We start from the raw sequence: 19567 nt of genomic DNA on the forward strand, positions 1-19567 counted from the left end.
GAAGAAATGGAAAAATTATTAGAAAGGTACAACCTTCCAAGACTGAACCAGGAAGAAACAGAAAATATGAACAGACCAATCACAAGCACTGAAAATGTAACTGTGATTAAAAATCTTCCAACAAACAGAAGTCCAGGACCAGATGGCTTCACAGAATTCTAGCAAACATTTAGAGAAGACTTAATATCTATCCTTCTAAAACTCTTCCAAAAAATCACAGAGGAAGGTACACTCCCAAGCTCATTCTATGAGGCAACCATCACCCTGATACCCAAACCAGAAAAAGATATAACAAAAAGAAAATTACAGACCAATATTGCTGATGAACGTAGACACAAAAATCCTCAATAAAATAGTAGCAAACAGAATGCAACAACACATTAAAAGGAACATACCATGATCAAGTAGGATTTATCCCAGGGATGCAAAGACTTTTCAATATCTGCAAATCACTGTGATACACCACATCAACAAACTTAGGAATAAAAACCATATGATCATCTCAATAGATACAGAAAAAGCTTCTGACAAAATTTAACACTGATTTATGATAAAAACTCTAGAGAAAGTCAGCATAGAGGGAACCTACCTCAACATAATAAAGGCCATATATGACAAACCCAAAGCAAACATCATTCTCAATGGTGAAAAACTGAAAGAATTTCCTCTAAGATCAGGAATAAGACAAGGATGTCCACTCTCACCACTATTACTCAACATAGTTTTGGAAGTCCTAGCCATGGCAATCAGAGAAGAAAAAGAAATAAAAGGAATGCAAGTTGGAAAAGAAGTAAAACTGTCACTGTTTGCAGATGACATGATACTATACATAGAAAAACCTAAAGATGCTACCAGAAAACTACTAGAGATCATCAATAAATCCGGTAAAGTTGCAGGATGCAAAATTAATACACAGAAATCTGCTGCATTCCTATACACTAACAATGGACGATCATAAAGAGAAATCAAGGAAACAATCCCATTTACCATTGCATCAAAAAGAATAAAATAGGGCTTCCGTGGTGGCGCAGTGGTTGAGAGTCCGCCTGCCGATGCAGGGGATGCGGGTTCGTGCCCCGGTCTGGGAAGATCCCACATGCCGCGGAGTGGCTGGGCCCGTGAGCCATGGCCGCCGAGCCTGCACGTCCAGAGCCTGTGCTCTGCAACGGGAGAGGCCACAACAGTGAGAGGCCCATGTACCGCAAAAAAAAAAAAAAAAAAAAAAAAAAAGAATAAAATATCTAGAAACAAACCTACCCAAGAGGTAAAAGATCTGCACTTCGAAAACTCTAAGATACTGATGAAAGAAATCAAAGATGACACAAACAGATGGAGAGATATACCATATTCTTGGATTGGAAGAACAGATATTGTGAAAATGACTATACTACCCAAAGGAATCTACAGATTCAATGCAATCCCTATCAAATCACCAATGGCATTTTTCACAGAATTAGAACAAATTTTACAATTTGTATGGAAACACAAAAGAACCCAAATAGCGAAAGCAATCTTGAAAAAGAAAAATGGAACTGGAGGAATCAGGCTCTGTGACTTCAGACTATACTACAAAGCTACAGTAATCAAAACGGTATGATAGGGCTTCCCTGGTGGCGCAGTGGTTAAGAATCCACCTGCCAATGCAGGGGACACGGGTTTGAGCCCTGGTCCAGGAAGATCCCACATGCTGCGGAGCAACTAAGCCCGTGTGCCACAACTACTGAACCTGCGTGCCACAACTATTGAAGCCTGTGTGCCTAGAGCCTGTGCTCCACAACAAAAGACACTGCAACAAGAAGCTGATGCACCGCAACAGAGTGGCCCCCGCTCGCCACAAGTAGAGAAAGCCCATGCATAGCAACAAAGACACATTGCAGCCAAAAAAAAAAAAAAAAGTCCCATGAAAATACAGTATGACAGTGGCACAAAAATAGAAATATAGATCAATGGAACAGGATCGACACTCCAGAGATAAACCCACATACCTATGGTCACCTAATCTATGACAAAGGAGGCAAGAATATACAATGGAGAAAAGAGAGCCTCTTCAATAAGTGGTGCTGAGAAAACTGAATGGCTACATGTAAAAGAATGAAATTAGAACACTCCCTAACACCATACACAAAAATAAACTCAAGATGGATTAAAGACCTAAATATAAGACCACATACTATAAAACTCTTAGAGGAAAACATAGGGAGAACACCCTTTGACATAAATTGCAGCAAGATCTTTTTTGACCCACCTCCTAGAGTAATTAAAATAACACCAAAAATAAACAAATGGGACCTAATGAAACTTAAAAGCTTTTGCACAGCAAAGGAAACCATAAACAAAATAAAAAGACTACCAACAGAATGGGAGAAAATATTTGCAAATGAAGCAACCAACAAGGGATTAATCTTCAAAATATACCAACAGCTCATGGAGCTCAATATCAGAAAAACAAACAATCCAATCAAAATATGGGCAGAAGATCTAAATACACATTTCTCCAAAAAAGACATACAGATGGCTAAAAAGCACATGAAAAGATGCTCAACATCATTCATTATTAAAGACCATCATCAAAAAATCTATAAACAATAAATGCTTGGAAAGGGTGTGGAGAAAAGGTAACCCTCCTACTCTGTTGGTGGGAATGTAAACTGGTACAGCCACTATGGAGAACAGTATGAAGGTTCCTTAAAAAACTAAAAGTAGGGCTACCATATGATCCAGCAATCCCACTCCTGGGCATATATCTGCAGAAAACCGTAATTCAAAAAGATGCATGCACCCCAAGGTTCACTGCAGCACTATTTAGAACAGGCAGGACATGGAAGCAACCTAAATGCCCAGCAACAGAGGAATGGATAAAGAAGATGTGGTACATATATACAATGGAATATTACTCAGCCATGAAAAAGAATGAAATAATGCCACTTGCTGCAACATGGATGGACCTAGAGACTGTCATACAGAGTGAAGTAAGTCAGACAAAGACAAATATATGATATCGCTTATATGTGGAATCTAAAAAAAAGGGGTACAAATGAACTTAATCTATAAAACGGAAATAGAGTTACAGATGTAGAAAACAAACTTATAGTTACCAGGGGCAAGGGAGGCATAGGGATAAATTGGAAGATTGGTGTTGACGTACACACACTACTATATATAAAATAGATAACTGATAAGGACCTACTGTATAGCACAGGGAACTCTACTCAATACTCTGTAATGGCCTGTATAGAAAAAGAATCTAAAAAAGAGTGGATATATGTATATGTATAACTGATTCACTTTGCTGTACCCCTGAAACTAACATTGTAAATCAAATATACTCCAATAAAAATTAAAAAAAAAACCCATAAATGACCCAATGAAAAAATGGGAAGATCTAAATAGATGTTTCTCCAAAGAAGACTTACAGATGGCCAAAAAGCATATGAAAAGATGCTTAACATCACAATTAGAGAAATGCAAATCAAAACTGCAATGAGGTAGACCTGGGGAGAGGACTGGGGTTGGCTGCACGGAGACAGCCTGAAGGGGCTGGAGTGTGGTACGGCTGCAGTAGTGGGTGTTCGAGGAAGATGCTTGGGCCTGCCATAGAAACAAAGGGCTATTGTTAAGTGGTGCGTGAAGGATGGGGCCACCATAGCAGCTCATGTGCTGGCCCCTGCCTCACCTTATTGGCCTCCAGGAGAGCGTGCCTCAGCCGCCGCTGCCTTGGCAGGCTCCCACACCAACCGCCACCTTGGCAGGCCCTGGGAGGAGATGTCACTGTGTTGCCCACAAGCAGAGGTGGGGCTGAAACCACAGCTGAGCCCCAGGGGCCATGCAACTCAGAAAGCAGGGCTGAAATCTCTCCCCGTGGCTGTGTGAGCCATGGATTAACACCTCTGCCGCTGGCTTTGTAAATTCAGTGCCTGCGGGACATCTGAACAGATAACAGGTGCCCTGTGGCTGGGAGGTATCTGGCCTTAGCAGCTGTGGGCTTTGTGGGTGTGTGTGCGTGAGGGCTTGGCCAGGCCAGGGTGTGAACTGCCTCCATAGCTCCCACAGTGGATTCATATGTGCGAGTACTGTGGTCCTGGGACCTAACTTCAGTCAATCTGCACTGGTGGCCTTGTGAAAACAACACCTGTGGGACACCAGGGCTGATTGCTCGTATTCCCAGCATTGAGGAGGGGCCAAGGGCAGCACCAACAACAGTTTACTCTGTGAGCCCGTACAGTAGGTGAAAGGTAACACAACAGAGCACATTCACTGGTGAACAGCTCCAGCAGCCGTGGAGGAAAACTCAGTGGCTCCTGTCCCAGTGGGAGTGCTCCAATCCTGACTATCTTGCACTGTAGCTCAGAAATGCAGGTCAGAAAAGGATCTGGGGGCTTCTACTCCCAACAACTAGGGAGTAGACCTTGTCCCAAACAGGGCTGTAGCAACCACAGAGCAAAGAGGAGGCCCACTGAATATCCAGTGCAGGCTCTGGTCACCACAACATCAGTCACACCTCCTGTCAAAGGGATAATGGCCAGCATACACTGAGGAAAGAGACAGCAGGCATCCATACTGAAAAGAGCCCTTGTACCAAAAAATATTAAACCCATGCAGGCTACAAAGGGATGTTCCCACATAAAAACAGCCCTCCAAGACCACAGCATATAATTGTTTCTCCTAAACTCATAGAGCAAGAGAAATATATGTAAAATGAAGCAGAGGAACCACTCCCAATTAAAAGATCAAGAGAATTCCCCTGAAAGAACAAGCAATACAATAGACCTCTTCATTTAAACACACTCTGAGTTCAAGAAGGAGATAATGAAAATACTGAAGGAATTAAGAAAGGCTACCAACAGAAATGCAGAGTACTGTAAAAAGGAATTAGAAACTAAAAGGAGGAGACAAGGCAAATTAGAAAATTCATTTGCAGAGACAAAAGCTGAGCTAAAGGCAATGAAGAGCAGAATGAATAATGCAGAAGACAGAATAAGTGATCTGGAAGACAGAATAATGGAAATCACCCAATTAGAACAGCAGACAGAAAGCCAAATGAAAAAAAATGAAAGCAATATAAGAGACCTATGGGATAATATAAAGCATGCCAATCCACACATAATAGGGATCCCAGAAGGAGAAGAAAGAGAAAACGGGATTGAAAATGTATTTGTATTGAATGTATTCTGAAAATTTTCAGAAATCATGGCTGAAAATTTCCCAAACGTAAAGAAGGAAGCAGATATCCAGGTACAGGAACACAAACAGTCCCGAACAAGATAAACCCAAACAGACCTACACCAAGACATGTAATTAAAACGGCAAAAGTTAAAGAGAGGATTCTAAAGGCAGTAAGAGAAAAACAAAGAGTTAATTACAAGGGAACACCCAAAAGGCTATCAGCTGATTTCTCTGCAGAAATGTTGCAGGCCAGAAGGGAGTGGCAAGGTATATTGAAAGTCCTGAAAGGGAAAAATCTGCAACCTAGGATATTCTACCCAGCAAGATCATCATTTAGAATAAAAGGAGAGATAAAGAATTTCTCAGACAAGCAAAAACTAAAAGAATACAGCAATACTATACCTATACTAAAGGAAATATTGAAAGGTCTTCTCTAAATGGAAAAGAAGTAAGAATCTATAGGAAAGAAATAATCACAATTGGAAAGTAAATCTCTTAAATAAGCCTGTACACAGATTTAAAAAAAAAATTTAAAAATTTCTGAGAAAGCAATGATAACCACAATGAGCAGCAAAAGGATGAACATGAAGATGTAAGAGAGAACATCAAAATCATAAAATGTGGTGGAGGACAGTAAGAAAATGTAGACTTTTTTTTTTATAATGTGTTTGAGCCTATATGGCTACCTGTCTAAAGCAAGTAGATACAGGAAGGGGTTAACATACTTGAGAAACAACACAATAGCAAATCAAAAACATACAACAGATTCAGAAAAAACAAAAAGAAGAGAACATAAGTATACAAAAGAAAACCATCAAACCACAAAAGGAAAAACAAAAAGAAAAACAAAGGGACAAAGAAGAAATGTAAAACCAACAAGAAAACAAAGTTTAAAATGGCAATAAATATGTATCTATCAATAATTACCTTAAATGTTAATGGACTAAATGCTCTAATCAAGACACAGAGTGGCAGATTGGATAAAAAAAGAAGAGCCTACAATATGCTGTCTACAAGAGACCCACTCTTGGGCAAAGGACACTCATAGATTGAAAGTGAGGGGATGGAAAAAGATATTTCATGCAAACAGAAATGAGAAGAGAGCAGGGGTTGCAATACTCATATGAGACAAAAAAGGCTTTAAAACAAAGGACATAAAGATAAAGAAGGACAGCATATAATGATAAAAGGATCAAGGAGAGGATATTACACTTGTCGTATATGCACCCAATATAGGAGCACTCAAATACATAAAACAAATACTGACAGACATAAAGGGAGAAATCGAAGGGAATACAATAGTAGGAGACTTTAACACCCCACGCATATCAATGGACAGATCTTCGAGACAAAAAATCAATAAGGCAACAGAGATCCTAAGTGATACAATAGAACAGTTAGACTTAATTGATATTTTCAGGACATTACATCCCCAAAAAGCAGACTACACATTCTTTTCAAGGGCCCATATGATCCTGCAATCCCACTCCTCAGCCTATATCTGCAGAAAACCAGAGAAGATACACCCACCCCAAAGTTCATTGCAGCACTGTTTGCAATAGCCAAGACATGGAAGCAACCTAAATGTCCATCAACAGGTGAATGGATAAGAAGATGCAGTGTGTGTGTGTGTGTGTGTGTGTGTGTGTGTGTGTGTGTGTATGTGTATAGTGGAATATTAGTCATAAAAAAGGATGAAATAATGCCATATGCAGCAACATGGATGGACCTAGAGATTATTATACTAAGTGAAGTAAGCCAGACAGAGAAAGACAAGCATCATATATCACTTATATGTGGAATCTTAAAAAAAAAGAACTTATTTTCAAAACACAAAGAGATTCACAGATATAGAAAACAAACTTATGGTTACCAAAGGGGAAAGGGAGTGGAGTGATAAATTAGGAGGTTAGGATTAGGATTAACACACTACTATATATAAAATAGATAACCAACAAGGACCTACTAAATAGCAAAAGGAGCTATACTAAATATTTTGTAATAACCTATAAGAGAAGAAAATCTGAAAAAGAATGTGTGTGTGTGTGTGTATAACAATCACAGAGAAATTTTCCCAATTTTAAAGACAACTTAATAAATATTGTAACTCTAAAATGTACCTTTTATGATTATAGTATGAATTCTTCTGTTTTAAAATGTTCTATTTCAAATAATAAAACTCAGAATACTCAATGTATTTCATAACCTACTTTAAATGGATTCTGTAGATAATTTCATATTAGGTATTGCACACAAAATAATGAGTTTAAAAATTTTCCCCAAACTTCCAATTGTAAGAGTGAATTTTTTTATAAGCATCAATAAACTAAATTCCAGTACTATAATATTTAATTATGAATGAACAAATGAAAATCCTCTCAACTTGATTTCATTTTTGTCTATTTACAAATTTCATTTATATCTATTTCATTTTTTTCTCTTCTGATCTCAGCATCTTGTTGTACTTGAAAGCTTAAGACAACGTAAAGAATATTTGAAAGTCATCTATGTCTAGCCATTTAAATAAGGCTTTAAATAATGTAATGTCTAGCCATTACATTCTATAATACTGCTGTTGAAGTTCTAAATTTCTTTCCTATAATTTCATAAATAACATAGCTTTGATTAAAAAAAATGTCAGACTTACACACCTATATACTCATTCACATACACACCTGCATATAACACTTGGTTGTGTAAGACAGACCAAAATATTAATGTACCAACCTCTAATGAAATTTTTCCAAACCAAGCAAAAAATGAACTGTAAACTGAACGGGCATATCCAGGGATATTCCTTATTAGGATGAAGGCTAAAATCTAAAGAAAAAACACAGAGGCAAATATTAATAATCCGCTTATTAAAATAATTTTGCTTTCTTTCAAGTAATAACTTTATTATTTGTTATTGAACTTGATACATCGACACAATGGTTTTCTTCAACAGATAAATTTTTTTTTTCAAGTTATTTTTATTTTTTTTTGCGGTACGCAGGCCTCTCACTGTTGTGGCCCCTCCCATTGAGGAGCACAGGCTCCGGACACGCAGGCTCAGCGGCCATGGCTCACGGGCCCAGCCGCTCCACGGCATGTGGGATCCCCCCGGACTGGGGCACGAACCCGTGTCCCCTGCATCGGCAGGCGGACTCTCAACCACTGCGCCACCAGGGAAGCCCCTCAAGTTATTTTTGATCCAGAGTCTACTCTAACTGGATTTCTCAGCATGTGGTCTGTATACTGCAAACAAGTGCAGGTTTTACATAGTACATGGCTGAACAGTTTTATTTTATGTATATTAGAAAAAACATAAACTCATCTTGAAGCCCTTTGTGTAGAAAATGATGTATTTATGTAGCAAAACTTAATAAAATTCCATAATACAATTTTGTATTAATGTACTAATGTACTAATCCATAAAGTATTTGCTTTTTTAGGAGCCGCCCACCCCCATCTTTTTGCTCTCTTCAAAAGTCTCCTTCTACTGGCAGCAATGTAAACGTGGGAAAAAAATAACTAAGGAAAGATGAGCATGTGGAGTGACTAGGAGAAGAGGTGGTAAGGCTCAGGAGTGCTTGTGTTAGTGTTATTCTATGTGCAGTCACTCTCTTCCTTAGCTCCCCTTATATTGTTCGGTATTAGTGCACTGTTAGTGGAACAACCCCCTTCCTTTCATGTCATTACAAAAATGACATCAGATATGATATACAAAGTGTTATATCTGGTTGTCTGCAGAAGTCATGAAAATGTTATATGAATATAGTACAATGTTTAAAATGTCATTATCAATTGTGTTTGGAGAGTCTGTCTTATGCTTGGTTCTACTGACTATATAGAGGTTTAAGAGGGATAAAATAGTTTCTTCATTGAAGAGAACTTAAAACCTAAAACAAGATCCTCCAGAAATCCTCCCTATTCCTCTTTGTTGAACTACTCATTTTTTAGGCCTCGGCTTAGACATACTTTCTCCAAGAACCCTGCTCTGGTATCAAGATGGGTTATGAAGAAATCCCATGTGTTTCCGAAGTATCCTGTACTTGACCATCACTACACTAATCACAATACCCTATGATTACCTGCAACCAGAGGTATCTCTGTAAAAGGTAAATCTGATTTGGGTTGCCCCTAGCCTCTGCCCACCTCCTAGGCACTGCGACATACTTCTCTCGACCCTGGGTCTCTGAGCCCTAGCCCCAATGGCCTTCATTAAGTTCCTTGAATGTGAATATGCTCTTTTCTACCACAGGGCCTAAGTTCTCACTGCCTGCCTTCATTCCTCCATTCTCAGCCTAATTTTATGAGGGAAATCATCTCTGAACCCTAACTACCTTCACTCCAACTCCAACTAGATCATATCCTGTATTATATTCCCTTGTAGCATCATGTACTTCTATTTATAATTACATGGTGATTATATGATTACTATCTCTAACAGAAGAATATAGGCTCTGTGAGGGTAGGGACCATGTCTGATTTGGTCACCACTATATCCCCCAGCATAATATCTAGCACAAAGTAAGTATCAAATATTTGTTAAATGAATTTTAAAAATTGTTAAATGGGGCTTCCCTGGTGGCGCAGTGGTTGAGAGTCCGCCTGCCGATGCAGGGGACACGAGTTCGTGCCCCGGTCCGGGAAGATCCCACGTGCCGTGGAGCGGCTGGGCCCGTGAGCCATGGCCGCTGAGCCTGCGCGTCCGGAGCCTGTGCTCCGCAACGGGAGAGGCTACAACAGTGAGAGGCCCGTGTACCACAAAAAAAAAAAAAAAAAAAATTGTTGAATGAATGTTTACTGATCCATATGTCTATTAGACTGTAAGTTCTGTGAGGGCAGGAGCTACATGTACTTTTTACATGTAGCATGGTTCTTTTTTTTTTTTTTTTTTTGCGGTACGCGGGTCTCTCACTGTTGTGGCCTCTCCCGTTGCGGAGCACAGACTCCGGACGCGCAGGCGCAGCGGCCATGGCTCACGGGCCCAGCCGCTCCACGGCATGTGGGATCTTCCCGGACCGGGGCACGAACCCGTGTCCCTTGCATCGGCAGGTGGACTCTCAACCACTGCGCCACCAGGGAAGCCCAGTAGCATGGTTCTTAACACATAGTCTCATAGTTTTTAATGATCTTCTAAGTAAAAAAGTAAATGAAGAAATTTGAATAAATAAATGATGAAAAAGCAAACAGGAGAAAAGAATTAACATTTTCTGAGTGCTTATTAAGCAACAGACACTGATCATTTCCATACATTTAATAACCACCCTTTAAAAGAGATTTTAATATCTCTGTTACAGTAGAGGAAGGTAGGCCTTAGGAAGATTAAGTAATATACCTACATTTAATAGAGTTTAATCTCAAATCTCGCTGCCTCTAAAGACTCTGTTCTTATCAAAAATTAAGAAGAAAACTTTCTCTAAATAAAGATAATTACCTGTACCACAGAAACAGATGGGTGGAGTTCATTGCACTCTGCTTTGTTTTTACAACTGCTAGCCCAGATGGAATAGGTCTAAAATAAAAAATATATGCATCAGTTCACAAAAATATATATGCCTTAAAGAGGCAGCACTCAACTTTAAAAATAGTTTTATTTATAACATTATACTTCATTATGCTATTAAAAAAGCTTCAGTAAAAACTGTCCACAGGTTTGCTCATCATTCTTTTTGGTGTGCTCAAATATCAGAAAGTAGAAAGAGGGGAACATAAGTCTGTGATTTTCTGGAAGTAGTGATCATAAGGCAGTGATGGCTCTTCCTGTCAAACACCTTATGTTATATTTTTTCCCAAACTTATTACAACTTTTAAAATTCTATTTCACTGAGATCTCAGTTATTCTTCATATTTAACATATATATATTTATATTCTCTTTAGAATTTATGTTCAATTAAAAAATAAGGAGAAAAAGAATTTCAAAAGTAAAGATTTTATTTACTAAAAACAAATGATTAAACTCCTATCTCTTAGAAGTTAATTTTCTGTACTGTGGATTTGGGAAATTTAGAAAATTACATTTTGAAACTTACCAAGAAAGAAACTACTGAAATAAATAATAGAAAATTTGAAACTTTGTTTGAAAAAAGAGGTTCACCCTTTCCTTCAGAAAGTACTTGGCGCTTCTGTAAAGCCAGATAAATGAAAGCAAACAACATCCCATGAAAGACTACCTAAAAAATAAGGAGAGAAAACCTGTTTTAAACAGCTACTTTTCAATAAATAGCAAATGTAATTGGTAAAGGAGAACAGTATGTATAAAAGTATGTAGGTAAAAAGCTTAAAGGTCCAAAGTTTCTATGAAGAACTTAAACTTCAAGAAATGAAGTCAATGATTGTTGGAAACAATTTGCAATAGACAAGCAAACATCTCTTGCAATGACACAGATAAGCTGGTTTACTCTAAGCAGTCTCAGCAGCAAGTGAAGAAATAAAGACAATTTATATATCTGGAGAAAACCATAATTCGAAAAGATACATGCACCCCAACGTTCATGCAGCATTATTTACAATAGCCAGGACATGGAAGCAACCATCAACGGGTGAATGGATGATGAAGATGTGGTACATATATACTGTGGAATATTACCCAGCCATAAAAAAAGAACAAAATAATGCCACTTGCAGCAACATAGATGGACCTAGAGATTGTCATACTGAGTGAACTAAGTCAGACAGAGAAAGACAAATATCATATGATATCACTTATACATGGAATCTAAAAAAATGGTACAAATGAACTTATTTACAAAACAGAAATAGAGTCACAGATATAGAAAACAAATTTATGGTTACCATGGGGGAAGCGGGGGAGGGAAAAATTGGGAGATTGGGATTGACATATATACACTACCATATATAAAATAGATATCTGGGACTTCCCTGGTGGTGCAGTGGTTAAGAAGCCACCTGCCAATGCAGGGGACACGGGTTCAAGCCCTAGTCCGGGAAGATCCCACATGCCATGGAGCAACTAAGCCTGTGCGCCACAACTACTGAGCTTGTGCTCTAGAGCCTGTGAGCCACAACTACTGAAGCCCACGTGCCTAGAGCCCATGCTCCGCAGCAAGAGAAGCCACTGCAATGAGAAGCCTGCGTACCGCAACGAAGAGTAGCCCCCACTCGCCGCAACTAGAGAAAGCCCACGTGCAGCAATGAAGACCCAACGCAGCCAAAAATAAAATAAATAAATTTTTAAAAATAATAAAATAAAATAAATAATAAGAACCTACTGTATAGCACAGGGAACTCTACCCAATACTCTGTAATGACCTATATGGGAAAAAAAATCTAAAAAAGAGTGGATATATGTATATCTGATTCACTTTGCTGTACAGCAGAAACTAACACAACACTGTAAACCAACTATACTTCAATAAAAATGAAAAAATGATAAAAACTATTCTGAAGACACATGATAAAATTCAAATGTACTCAACCAAGATAAAATATATTTTATATTGGTACTTTCAAGCAAATAAACAGTAACATTACCAAGAGCATACTTTGAAAAAACAGTATATGCACATAAGAATGAAAAAAAATGGTGGATCAGAAAGCACAATAGCTTTCTTTTCTTTTTTAAAAAAATTATTTATTTATTTTTGGCCACGTTGGGTCTTCATTGCAATGTGCAGGCTTTCTCTAATTGCAGCAAGCGGGGGCTACTCTTCATTGCGGTGCATGGGCTTCTCATTGTGGTGGCTTCTCTTGTTGTGGAGCATGGGTTCTAGGCACACAGGCTTCAGTAGTTGTGGCACACAGGCCTGTGTGGCATGTGGGATCCCGTGGCATGTGGGATCTTCCCAGACCAGGGATGGAACCCATGTCCCCTGCACTGGCAGGCGGATTCTTAACCACTGCGCCACCAGGGAAGTTCCAGCTTTCTTTTTTAAATAAACACTTAACATGAGCTATCATAGTAGACTGCCCTAATGAGAAAGTTGAGAATTAAAAATTATTTTATGGCAAGGCTTTAACATAGCTTTTTATTCACATATGGTTTTGAAATGCAATGTACGATTAGAAAAATGAAAATAATTTTAAAAGTAAATATTTTATTTATTAAGAATAACTGGAAAGTGCATAGGTATTAGAAACGAGGAATAGCACAGAAAAGGCACTAAGAAAATATTTGTTGAATGAAAAAAGGGAAGAGTAAAAAATGGAAGTTAAAGGGAAAGAGTGAAGAGGGGTAATTAATATGTATTCAGTGTCTATTATTTTCCAAATGCTGTGCTAGATGTTTCATATTTTCTTGGCCAATTAAGTCCTAACCAGCCTTCAAGATAAAATTCATGGAATAATCCATGACATTGCTCTCTTTTCTTTGCACACTTCTATTACAAAATCCATACTGCAGAGTTTAGCACTAATTATAAGCAGTAATCCAGAGTTTTTGGTTTTTTTTTAGTAATCCAGAGTTTTAAACTAGATTATAAGGTTTAGAAGCCTGGTGGTATGTCTTCTTTCTCTAAAATATATCCCTCATAACACCAACATCTAGAACATATATTGGAGCTTAATAAGTATTGTGTTGAATGGCTGAAACATATATATGAGATCATCTCTAAGTCAAAATTATGACTCAAATAAAGGTCACTTTATAGATAACATTTTTATAGTATTTTCCTACTGATATATGTACACATGCATACCCTTTCTCCACTATAAAAACAGGGGAGGGCTGGACTGCTTTGATTTACCAAATCAACATGTTTCCTTATTCCAAAACTAAATAGATTAAAATTTTCCAAATAATTTTTAAAAGTATAATTTGAAATAGCAAAAGATCACAAGGTAAATACATACGTAACGATCTAACCTCCATCTGAACCACCATTCATATACATTGCCTTTCAGTTCGAAACACTTGGACAATGGCCAAAGAGAAAAGATCTTCTCAAATGCACCCTGAGAAGAGGAATCCAGAAAATAAATTAAGATGGTACAAGTTAATACTTGCCTTGCAATTCTATTACAAACTGTCATTTTCTAAAGTTAAAATTATATAAGGGTCATTCACAATTTTAAAATTCTACTTAAATATTTCATTTGAAAATGCCATTTCATTTGAAAATAAATATATTCTACTAAAGGCTATGAAAGATGATTTAAAACATTTTTGTTAACTTACTTTCACTGCATATGAAAGGCTACTGAGACTGAAAAATAAGACAAACAAACAAACCAAGCTGGTAATTGGAAAATTATTCCATTTAAGGTTTTTAATCTAGTATACAAAAGAGTTAATATTTACTGATCAAAACACAAAAATACAAAATACTTCAGCCAACACAGTATCAATAACCTAAAGGATGATGGTTAAAGTTATAGTTTTTCTTTATCTAAATGTCCTTAATAATCTATAATTAACCATTTGAGTTAAAAGAATCCTCTGAATTAGTCACCTTACTCAATCAACCATACCCAAATTCCATTACTAGCCTTTGAAACAAAGTTTACAATTTTACTCTGGTCGAGTTAGTGAATGTACCCCCTTATTAATCTGACAGCCTGGAAAATCTGGGAATGAAGGGGCAGAAGTCTTGGGTACATTCCTGCACATTAATGAAGTCTTTCAAAAAAAAGAGAACAAAAACCTCAATTTCCAGACTAAAGAATGAAGACAAACTCTATTAAGGAAACTCCATTATTAGACATAATGCCACAGCATAAAAAAATGTTTAACATCACAACTTTTAAAAAGGCTAATAAAAATCAAAGCAAAATATGAAAATAGTATATTTTAGGTAATACCAAATCTTTAGGTCAGAAGAACTTTATTAACAAAATGCAATATTCTCCATTTAACTGCAGAATTTAAAATGCTAATAGCTTATAAAAATAGGTTCTATTAAAGCTTTTGCCTCAGAAAATTAACGATGATTATTACCAAGACTTGCAATGTAAGGTATATACCTATTATATCATATTTCTATATTTTATCTATATATATTAGAGATACATGGCCCTGTAGATCATATATCACATAATGATGTATTTATAATTTAAAAATTTATTTCTCATTAAAAATTATTTTTTGATTAATAATCAAGTATTTAATGAGCACCCATTTTGTGAAAGACACTGGGCTATGTACTTTTTTTTCTTGTCCAGTGGTCAATACTGATCCTAAGCTGGAGAAATCTTCTTAATTCTTTCTATTGAACTGTTGGTCCGTGTTCCTTTCTCTCCCTCAGATGAACCAGGGGGTGTTGGGAATTTTAATGAATAATTATCAAGTAATGTGGCAGTTACCTGGCTATTTCTTTATACATTTGCCTATTGCTTATTATGTTATATATTTCCTGCAAAAAACCTTGGAAGTCAGGCAGAAATAAATATGCTTTATTTCTAAGTATAAAAATAAGTAGGAAAGCCTATAACACAAACAAAAAAAAACAGCTTTATAGGACTACACACACACACACACACACACACACACACACACGCTTATATGGCATTTTTACCTGGCACAGCCACATACAAGACAGAGAGTGTTGGAGATGGGAGTAAACTACAGAGTATCTCACAACTATAAGCATTCAAATTACAATATTTTGTTATAAATATCATGCTGACCAAATAATATGTCTGTCTGAAGGACTGACCAGCAGGTAGCAATTTGCCATCCTGCTAAAATAGCTGAGAAAAACCTCAACCATCATAATAGGGGGACAAAAGTTTAGAGATAAGAAAATGACCAAAAGTTTTATTAAGTTAAATGTACTACATATATACAAACCCTTCACTCTGAAGCTGGTTTTATTAACAGCCAAAATTTTACTCTATGCAGCTATGGAAAAATCAAGTTAAATTTTGGTGCCATGAATAATGCACAAACCAAGTTGCAAATTCTCTCAAGAGAATTTTGATCTTCACTTAGTGTCTTATAAGAGGCATTCAATAAAAATTTGATTGATCAAAGTCAACTAAAATGGATTTTGAACAATTGCCAGAGGAAGAGCTTTAAATTGCTCTTACAACAATAACAGTGGTAACAAAAGTAGATAGGTCTCAAAAGAACCACACTGAGTAGTCAGGTACAGAGTGACACTTTTATTACAGTCATTAAAAAATGAGGCTTAAAAAAAGCTCTGACTCGTCTCTCATACTTTAATAGATTTGAAATTTACAATAAAATAGAAAATATAAACCGAAAAGACTATACAAACCTGAGAATATGCCAAAAAACATATACATAACAGCAAGAAGGCTAGTTTCAACAGTAAGCCAAAATGCCAGAAACAATTTCCTAAGAGAGAAAATGTTTAATTTACTAAGAAATGTAAACTTACATTAGAAAACACATTAAATATCTCTATTTAACATATTAATACCCTGCATAGCTCTTAAAAATAATTTAAGGCTGCCTACAGGATACAAAAAATATATCTAAGTAGTATAAATTACAAGTAGGACACGAAGAAAAGGTGGAGGGTCCTTACTAGGAATGAGGCTACAACATTAACCTGATACCCCATATACCTGCTATTTATCCACTATTTTCAATATATTTGAAAATACCTCCTAGATTCAATTATACTATTCATTATTGAAAGTTACAACAAAATTTGGAACAATAGGTTCAGTGTAACTCTAACAAACACTCACGTTTAATATAACTTAGATAATACTGCTTAAACATTAAAGTTCTAAGGAGAGAGCTTAAGAACTCCTTAGTGGACTAATTTAACCATAAGATGTATTTTAACATATGCATATTTTAAATTATGTGTTCACAGTTTATACATACTGATTATCATTTTATTAATATGCTGGGTTTGTGTTGAGGAATGAAACTACAGAGCCTGTCCAAAGACACAAATGGACTTTATTGAACCCTTTCCTGAAGAATTATTTGATATTATAATAAAGTCAACAGAAAATGTTTTTTGATATACAATATTTGATTGAAAGAGTTAAGTTAAATACATTATTAAAGATAAAAAATTTTCTTTTTCTAAAAAAGGGAGGCTTTTATTTTAATGACATGATCTTGAGGGGAAAAAGCATTAAGATAAACGACTGTGACCTCACTTTGAACATTATCAGACCTGGCTATGTGAAATCTGAAGATGACACCTTCTGGGCACTTAGGTTTCCTTAAACAAAAAACAGGTTTATAATAACTGCTTAAAGGGTTGTCTAGAATCTAAACTATATTAGTGATTTTTAAGCTTGTTTGACATAGTGTTTACTCAAAATCTCAATATATATATAAGAAATCAAATAAATCAGAACTGCCAAGATTGAAGCAGGATGTATGGCCCTGGAGCCCTGTTTGGCTTTCCTCTCTTCTGGCTCTCTCCATTCTGACTCCATACAAGATAGTTTGAAAACGGCTGCACTAGTAGATATGTAAAATGGCTTTGAAAATTTAACTTTAAAAAAGAGAAAACACATACAATATAAATGCAAACTATTGTTCTGCACTGTTATACTACTTGAACTACTTAACTGTAAAATTTTAAAAACATAATTTAAGAACAAAATTTCAAAACGTCAATGCTACACATAAATTTAACCTGTCAACATGTCTCAATAAAAATAATAGCCCCTAGCAACTGAAAAGGAACTTACATTGAAAGAATATATTTATTAACATTAGTAAGAGAGTATATTTACCGTTTGCTTTCTTTTGGATTATCTGTGGCCATAGTGCTAAAGTAACATATATGACCATGAACCATACAGTGACCAAGGGGACAAAGTAATAGAATTGATAAGGCCGATCCATTACTATACATAACACCACTACCAGGAAATTGAGACGAAATAAGACCTATTAAAAAGGAGAAGAAAATGGTTTTCATTCCAGGTATGCATGAAAAGCAGACAGATTCTGACAGAGTATAAATGTTTACTTAAGACTAAAATAACTGTACAAGTATGTTTTACTAATCCCTAAAATCACATTTGTTTTAAAATCATTGTAAAGAGTTGAATATAAAATATTTATGCATCATTATATTAACTGAATCCCAGCAAAGCACCAACCTGAGCTGTCCTTTGGCTACAACTGCCATCTTGTTAAATGCAGCAAAAGAATTATAAACCTCCTTCCTAGAGCTGCAGTTCATAAACAGAGATTAGATTACCTCAACAAAAGGGTGTCCATTTCATCTCTGTCTGATGTTGATTTACCTCATTTGGTATTAAACTGAACATTTTAATAGGTACAAAAGAATATTACTCAAATTAAAAATTGTCTTTGAAAAACAAAAGTATCTTTGGGACTTTTGTAACAGTCATTTCAGACAATGTGATGTCAAAGAACACAGAATTTGAGCAGATTAATATTAGAGCTTTATCACTTACAGTGTGACCTTAGGCAAATTATTTAACCTCTCTGAGCCTCAGTGTCTTTGTCTGTAAACATAAAGATCACAACTCAGGGTTGTAATGAAGGGTAAATAAAATAATGTTTACAAACTTCCTAGCACAAGGTAGAAACAAAAAATATTAATCCTCTTCTTAGAGAAAACATAGCATGTTTTAACAATCCCATGTAACTGTACATTTCTACAAAACTAAAGTGAATCAGCAATGTTCTCCCTTTTGCTTTTATTATACATTCATCTAAATTCTATTTTTTCATCCCTCAGTAATGGAAATAACAAAACTTTAAAGTGCTATTTCATAAATTCAAATTATCCATGGCCTTAAAATGGACATATTTATAGTTTCTCCACAGTTAGGCACAAAAGCATGTTGAAATGAAAGAAAACAGATAACCGTGCATTCCTACCTGACATACTCTATGGATTCCAAAGTCTCCTTTGATCCAAAAGTATGAGAAATGCCCATACCCTGTCTGAAATAGATACGCAGCAACCAGAACCCGAATGTGCATGTACACAGGCAAAAACTGTTGACAAAAATAAACAGGTGAAATACATGCTGACACTAACTATACCTAAATTACCATAACCAGTAAATTTAACCAAGATAATGGAGCATCATTATTACTCAGCACTGGCGCAATGAAAAGATTTATTCTCGAAAATTAAGCCTTGTAGCAGGGGTTAAAAAAAGTAGACTTTGGAATTAGAGACCTAGATTCAAATTCTGGTTCTGCCACTCATTAGCTATGTGACTTTAAACTTAAATTTGAGTTTCTAAACTGCAAAATGAGACTATCTTCTCCTTCCTCAAAGGGTCTTGTGAGGAATGAATGAGTTAATAAATGTGAGGCGCTTTGTACATTTCATCCAATTTGAATTAAATATATTATATCCATAATTATTAATCACCATATATATGCTGAATACAAGGTCACTCTGGAGTTCACATTTTCTCAAGAAGATAAAAAACAAAACAAAGGGCTTCCCTGGTGGCGCAGTGGTTAAGAATCTGCCTGCCAATGCAGGGGACGTGGGTTCAAGCCCTGGTCCGGGAAGATCCCACATGCCG

General features: G+C 36.3%; 1 protein-coding gene across 2 annotated transcripts in view; it reads right to left on the reverse strand.

Moving 5' to 3' along the window:
* CASD1 (CAS1 domain containing 1) overlaps positions 1-19567 on the reverse strand; it is a 79324-nt gene that overhangs the window by 10184 nt on the left and 49573 nt on the right. For both annotated transcript variants that reach the window (XM_079931183.1, XM_079931184.1), the window contains exons 11-17: positions 18903-19022; positions 17780-17936; positions 16327-16406; positions 13961-14062; positions 11182-11322; positions 10586-10663; positions 7891-7983 (exon numbers count right to left, since the gene is read on the reverse strand). In XM_079931183.1, the coding sequence (XP_079787309.1) occupies positions 7891-7983; positions 10586-10663; positions 11182-11322; positions 13961-14062; positions 16327-16406; positions 17780-17936; positions 18903-19022 (771 nt within the window). The remainder of the gene's footprint in view (positions 1-7890; positions 7984-10585; positions 10664-11181; positions 11323-13960; positions 14063-16326; positions 16407-17779; positions 17937-18902; positions 19023-19567) is intronic.

The sequence above is a fragment of the Stenella coeruleoalba genome, assembly GCF_951394435.1.
Source record: "Stenella coeruleoalba genome assembly, chromosome: 9".
Classification (NCBI taxonomy): Eukaryota; Metazoa; Chordata; class Mammalia; order Artiodactyla; family Delphinidae; genus Stenella; species Stenella coeruleoalba.